The following is a 7,345-nucleotide window of genomic DNA, read 5'->3' as shown; positions in this document are numbered from 1 at the left end:
AATATGCTTAAGTTAAGTTAACCCAGTAGTAGAAGCAGAATATTTGTGGTATATAAGAAATTCAAAGATTTAAGTATATAGATATATTGCAAAATGGTGATGTAAATATATGATAATTCGTGGACTTTTTTAATTTAATCTCAGAAATAAAAACTGATTTTATGGGATCTGTGCTCATTTTTGAAGTCGAGTCGAGTAACGCAGTAAGACCGAGGATAAGCAATATCAACCAATCAGGAGAGATCAATGATCCCACAAGGATCTCTCAGGCGAATCCTAATACAATAAAAATAAAAGAAAAGCCGATGTGGGGACCGAACACTCAGATGAGATATGCAAAATCAAAGATCGTTTCGATAACCCTGACTTTATTTCTGAAGCCTCAAGATCCATGAATATTAAATAAAATTATATATTTGTCTTATTTGATAAGATGGTGTTTATACGAGAAAAAGATTCTGAAATTCACACAAAAACACAGAATTCTAAGCGGCTAAGTCTGTATGATCTTAGACACACGCAGATTCAATCGACGATATAAAGGGTGATTTTTTAAGAGCTTGATAACTTTTTAAAAAAAAAAACGCATAAAATTTGCAAAATCTCATCGGTTCTTTATTTGAAACGTTAGATTGGTTCATGACATTTACTTTTTGAAGATAATTTCATTTAAATGTTGACCGCGGCTGCGTCTTAGGTGGTCCATTCGGAAAGTCCAATTTTGGGCAACTTTTTCGAGCATTTCGGCCGGAATAGCCCGAATTTCTTCGGAAATGTTGTCTTCCAAAGCTGGAATAGTTGCTGGCTTATTTCTGTAGACTTTAGACTTGACGTAGCCCCACAAAAAATAGTCTAAAGGCGTTAAATCGCATGATCTTGGTGGCCAACTTACGGGTCCATTTCTTGAGATGAATTGTTCTCCGAAGTTTTCCCTCAAAATGGCCATAGAATCGCGAGCTGTGTGGCATGTAGCGCCATCTTGTTGAAACCACATGTCAACCAAGTTCAGTTCTTCCATTTTTGGCAACAAAAAGTTTGTTAGCATCGAACGATAGCGATCGCCATTCACCGTAACGTTGCGTCCAACAGCATCTTTGAAAAAATACGGTCCAATGATTCCACCAGCGTACAAACCACACCAAACAGTGCATTTTTCGGGATGCATGGGCAGTTCTTGAACGGCTTCTGGTTGCTCTTCACCCCAAATGCGGCAATTTTGCTTATTTACGTAGCCATTCAACCAGAAATGAGCCTCATCGCTGAACAAAATTTGTCGATAAACACATTTCGAACCGAACACTGATTTTGGTAATAAAATTCAATGATTTGCAAGCGTTGCTCGTTAGTAAGTCTATTCATGATGAAATGTCAAAGCATACTGAGCATCTTTCTCTTTGACACCATGTCTGAAATCCCACGTGATCTGTCAAATACTAATGCATGAAAATCCTAACCTCAAAAAAATCACCCGTTATAATTCTCAAATTTGCTTAAGATCGACCGTCCGGTTCTCCTATACACTGTCATGGCCAATGAAGCATTACTTGGCGGGTTTTGTATACCTTAAATTTAAAGCTGTTGTTCAACCGATCATTCCACATTTTCCCACAAATATTCGAGTCGACTTCTAGAAAAAAAATCTTCCACCATAATGATTTATGAATTATTCGTAAAATATTATTTGCAATCACTTAGCAACCCTGACGCCGTCGTCGGTTTGTGCACACGATTGATCGCGCACAGCGCCATCTATATTTGAAAGTTCTTAGTGTTGCCTTTATTACTGTGCTACCATGTTAATTTATTTTATTTTTATAACATTAAGAAATCAAACCGAACGAACTTCGGCGCATACCATTGTAGGTACACATAGTCTATGAAAGACAGTTCTTTGTGAAGCTAGGATCTCCCCCTTGATTAGGTATTATGAGTCGGCAAAGCGCGCTAAGCGTGCTATAAATCTGCAGAGATTTTTAACTTCTATATCCGCTATTTCACGCGGCTGTTCGCAAAGGTGAGATCCGAGAAATGTTTTTCTTGATCTTGCAAAAGCTTGACATTCCAGCATGATGAGATGATTCCACTTCGTCCACCTCCATGCAACTTCTACAGCTAGCATTTGGTTAGCAGTTAGAACCCCTACGCCAAAGGAAGGGTGAACTTTACTGAGGGCGAAGAGCTCGGCAGACCTCCTACGATTCACATACGATGCATACAATGGACGTTTTTCAGATTCCATTGAATTGTGATCGGCTCAGCTGGAGCTCCTTAAATTTTCGGATGCAAATAGTTGATAGATATCATTATAATGAAAAAATAGTATCTTTATAGTAACGGTACCATAAGTCAAATCATCGTACAATACGAATTTTGTACATATGTTTATGGAATTTACCCTCAACTGCCCAGGAAATACTGTGCGAGTTCAAGTATAAGTAGTAAGGCTAAAGTGCGACAACAACCACAGCATTGGTCAGAAAAATCCGTTAAAAATATAGTTCTCTTCTCTCTATTATACTGTCCATCCAATATATGCATTTGATGTTGTAAAATGGATAAAGTCTACATTTGTGCCGCACCCACGGCAATCAGGTCTCGTAACCGGAACATGTGCGGTTTTATATCCCTCCAAGGGCTGCCAAAATCATTTGGGGAATGTTTTCTAGTCATTACAACAACATAGCCTTTCGGTAAGTAGATATCGTAGGGGGTTAGAGAGTATAATTTGGTTAACTCATATGGTTGCAAAATTTAGAAGAAAGGAATGATGTGCATTTTGTAATCGTTCAAAATTAGTTATTTAAAATCTTTAAGTATATTTTTAGATATGCAAAATTACCAAAGAGATGAACCATTTCAGAAGAGGTTCAAAACTCGCAACCTCTATTATTCGCCTTTTATATATGACAAGATACTTATGAGCCTATAACTTATATATAACTTGACTATATACAGAGACTATTTTGGAACAAACGCTTAATTTGTGGCTTTGAAAACAGCCAACCTAAAATACACGAATCCGGGAATATGAAACTTCGTTTAAAACCGGCAAAATCGCGAAACGAAGTCCCACAAAAACGCAAATAATTTTCAATCGTATTAAATTTTATTTGTTTAGTACTTTTTTATAATTTTCATATGTATATTTACAACAATTTTTCTAACAAGTGGCACAAAATAAATCATGCAACAACCCCGGTCTTTAAGGTCTTCGTCTAAGCTATTGAAAATTTATGTTATTTACAGCATAGCTTATAAAGATATTCCGACATGGTTCGTTGGCATTTACAAAATAAAAAACAAAAATAAAAACTAAAATAAAATGCATCTGCTTTGCAGATTTACTTAAATGCACTTCTTAAGTAGATAAATATTCTAAAACAAATTAATTAAAACATTTACAACTCAGGAAGTTCGTATTGTTCTGCAACATCTGTGAAGATGTCGATTTGCTTATTTTGAATCGCTCTTTGGTATTTCGAGTGATAAATGGTAAGAATGGCTTATGAGAGTGGCACCTCCTCCATGGCGCGCAATTTGTTGTTGACCTTCTCCTCAGCAACTTCACGTCTGAAGATCACCTTATAGACGATGGCACACACCGCCGAACCGGCCAATGGACCAACCCAGTATACCCAATGATCCTGGAAGTCCGAGTTCCACAAAGCAGGAGCGAAAGATCTAGCCGGATTCATGCTGGCGCCGGTGAATTGACCCTAAAACATGTGGTATATATTAGTATTACAATCAAAAATATATATTGAAAGACTATTGCGCATTTACCGCTGTGATGGCAAGGCAAGAGATGGCCAAACCGAAGCGAATTGGCACCGAGTCATGGAATTTGGAGTTACGTGGATCCCAGACACCGCAGCAGGTGAAAATCAGCACACCGGTGATGATAAACTCAATAGCACAACCTTGCCAAGCGTTAATATCACCGTGCACACTGGTCACGCAGAGATTGTGTGGTCCCTCCAATGTGACGGCATTGGTGGGTATGAGCGCTTTTAATAGCCCGTAACCAATAAAACCGCCCAACATTTGTCCAACAAAATAGATACCAGCCATTGGCAATGAAACCAGATTGTAAATGTAGGCGGCCAATGTGACGGCCGGATTCAAATGTGCACCGGAGACACAGCCGAAGCACTGGATGATGACCAAAACGACCAAACCGAAGTTGAATGTCATCTGGAAGTGATTATTTTCATAAGCGGCATTCTTTACACAACCCATACAGCCGAGAAAGACTAGCAATCCGGTGCCGATGAGCTCGCCGAGAAAGCTGCAGATTTTATCCAATGTACTGTTCTTCATTTTCAATTTGTCAAGGCAACTGAAAGATGGAAAAGAAAAAACGAGTTATTAAATGAATGTTTGTGGAAGTCTTGATGCTAAAACCCAAATGAACCCTCTATAAACTACTTATGTCCTCAACATTTATGTTCTACCAACTCTCTGTATGTTTCTCAAGAACTTAGAACAGTCCTAATGCCTCTCTGTCGATCTGGATTTATCAAACTTGTACGATTCTTTGGTAAAAAGTGAATTATAATTAAGAATACCCAGACAGTCTAAGTTTTTTACTGACTAAATTCGATTTTGGTCGAATTTGAAGGGTCGAAGCAGGTCTTCATAGAGGAAAAGTGTAAATAGATAAAGAAAACAGTCGAAAATTCATTAAAAAAAATCCAAAAACCTAGGAACCCCTAAAAGGAAACTCGGAGCATATCAACAATAGGAAGTCGTGTCTAAGATCACAGTTAAACAGCATGACATTACATTACATTTGATATATCATCCGAGAAATGAGAGCACTCCTAACATGGTTATTCTTTAGGGAAGCTCTATCAATTAGTTTTATTAATGAATAAGCACTTGTAGGCTCCCAAAGTGTCGTAATGGATCCATTTGATCGATTTTCTTCCTGAGATCAAGTTCCCGTAAATACAAAAATTTTTCTTCGGTTAGAAAGTCAATTGGTCTCTAATGATTATTGGAATCTTCGAATGTTTATTAAAAGAAATCGAGATTTGATTATCACTATTTGTCATCCACAGAGCGAGATTGTTTGGATGAGAACTTTTAGCCGTTACGGAAGGTATTCCAAAAACCGTTCCAATGGAATTTTGTTGGATAACTTCAAGAAGATACAGTTATGAACAGGAGCATGAAAATTTGTCCAAGTATTTGTAGGATCACATATGATTATCTTCGACGCATAACAGTACAAATCACGGGAATAAACACCAAACAAAAATAAGTTTTTCTTTTCTTTTTTCAACTATCACAAAACCCTTCTTTCCACGTACACTAGCAGACCGAAAAAAGCGACGCACAACACACCTTGTGGACGACTGACTAGAATCTGGTATTGGCACAGTTGTCGGATCAGGTGCGGACTCAACGGTCATATTCAATTACTGTAAACTGTAAACGCACACGTCCCTATCGAACGGAATGAAATCTCATACTGTACAGTTGGCTATTAGAATTGACTAATTTTATTTAGAACCACTTAGCATAAGCAAAAACAAATACAATAAATATTTCTGAAGTATTTCAAATGTCAACCATGTATAATACGTCTTCTTCTATACCAGTTTCAATACAATACCGTTAGAATATGCAATACATGAGTAGGTATAATCTCTGTTATGATTATCGTTGGAAATGACAAAGTCAAGTGCAACCTAAAGCCAAGTGGGTGTTGCGTTTAAGTACCTATTTTGAAAAAAGGGGGTTATAAATATATAATATATAAGTATGTACATCAATATATGATATTTTTTATGTATTATAACCCCTCCTGAAGTGACTCCACCTTCACTAAATTACGTTTTAAAATAAAAATGTTTGAAAACTAACTAAGGAAGATTATACTTATAAACAAAGTAGCAGATACATAGTATATATACGTAATTCGTATATACGCAACTAAACTGCTCTTGAGATTTCCAACAGATGTCATTTTGTATGTCAAGATTTCACAAATTTTGAATAGCGTACTACTTGACAGATAACTATGAATATTCTATATATAGTGTACAAACATACGTATATCGAAGGAACAGACCAACTCAGAGCGGATGAAAACGTCGAGATAATGCTTAGTCATGAAAAGATTCGGCCGTGTAAAGACAATCTCCTTTCGTGACGTCGGCAAAATCGGCTAACAAGTGGTTGAGAGATTTCGATTAGATTTTCTCTGAAATTTTTAAGATTATCTGATGGTTGAAGAAGGTCTAAAGTCGCGCTGATTAGATGTAATCAATAATTTTAAGGATGAAGTTCAATTACACACAATATAATTTGCTCATCCAACTATATTGTGTCTGAAATTTTAACTGTAATTTATGCCATTTGAATCATCGTTGAATCACCGGTAGCCAAGACTTTAGGGTAGGTTCAAAGGCAGATCCCACTTAAGTAAGACTCGCACATATTATTGTGAGTTAATGTAACAAGATCATTTTTATCTTATCGAATTATTAAGGCAAATCGACTACAGCTAATAGTAAAATGATACTAAAGTGAGATGAGATCTCAAATTTGAGAATGAGAAGGATGGTTTAATTTCCCAAAGTTAGATTAACTTACGTTGGTCTAAATAGATAATTAGACAGATAGAATGATATTAAAATAAATAAAATTCAGTTGAACATTACTTTGTGGGATTGAAAAAAGATCATTCGGGCACTTTTTAGAGCTTTGCTTTTAATTAAACCAAAGACAACAGAAACAGCTTAAAAAATCCATTAATAAACGATTTGATAGAATAGTCATTTAGAATTATTTGGGCTACAAGAAGCTTTTTGGTTGGAGAAAGTGAAAGAATTATAATTTATACGCGAAAAAAATGATAACCGTTTGTTTAACTATATCAAACTTCGTCTGAAAAATCAGCTTTCTATGATTAAGTTCCTGTCGTATATGGGAAGACATTATCTCTTAAACCAAGAGCGAATGCTATTCATACAATCTCCCATAAAAAACACTCACACTGTCAGTAAACACGTTTTTTTCCAGAATTCATTGCTCCTTTCAAGACTCCTCTTTAACAAACGATTCATGGTTAATATGAAGCTTCAGTTACAACTCTGACCATAAAATGATAATAAGCTTCGGTGGTTTTTTAATTTTGTCAATGAGTTCTCTGCCTCCATTTAGTCAACAAAAAATTAACAAATAGTGAGGATTTCCGCTAATTGTTTACCAAATCAGTTAGCTTATCTCTAGCTACTGCAAATAGTGCAAGTCACTGACTACTAAGTGATCGCTGAGAAAAAGTAAAACAAAAGAAATGGAACGGAAAAAGTTCGTGGAATTTTTTTAGCTTAAC

General features: G+C 36.2%; 2 protein-coding genes across 7 annotated transcripts in view; both read right to left on the bottom strand.

The window, feature by feature from the left end:
- The window catches only part of LOC105214540 (kinesin-like protein KIF13A), a 178,866-nt gene that overhangs the window by 86,691 nt on the left and 84,830 nt on the right, over positions 1-7,345 (bottom strand). The window lies entirely within an intron of this gene.
- The window catches only part of LOC105217347 (aquaporin AQPAn.G), a 55,255-nt gene continuing 50,997 nt past the window's right edge, over positions 3,088-7,345 (bottom strand). For 5 of the 6 annotated variants that reach the window (XM_011192296.2, XM_029043531.1, XM_029043532.2 and 2 more), the window contains exons 2-3: positions 3,784-4,339; positions 3,088-3,716 (exon numbers count right to left, since the gene is read on the bottom strand). In XM_011192296.2, coding sequence (XP_011190598.1) covers positions 3,504-3,716; positions 3,784-4,339 — 769 coding nt within the window. In that variant the 3' untranslated portion in view covers positions 3,088-3,503. Of the gene's footprint in view, positions 3,717-3,783; positions 4,340-5,349; positions 5,507-7,345 lie in introns of those variants that run through there. The other variant, XM_011192294.3, reaches the window with a different exon arrangement.

The sequence above is a fragment of the Zeugodacus cucurbitae genome, chromosome 6 (assembly GCF_028554725.1).
Source record: "Zeugodacus cucurbitae isolate PBARC_wt_2022May chromosome 6, idZeuCucr1.2, whole genome shotgun sequence".
NCBI lineage: Eukaryota > Metazoa > Arthropoda > Insecta > Diptera > Tephritidae > Zeugodacus > Zeugodacus cucurbitae.
Note: the sequence above shows the minus strand (reverse complement) of the source record. Positions and strands in the feature narration are given on the sequence as shown.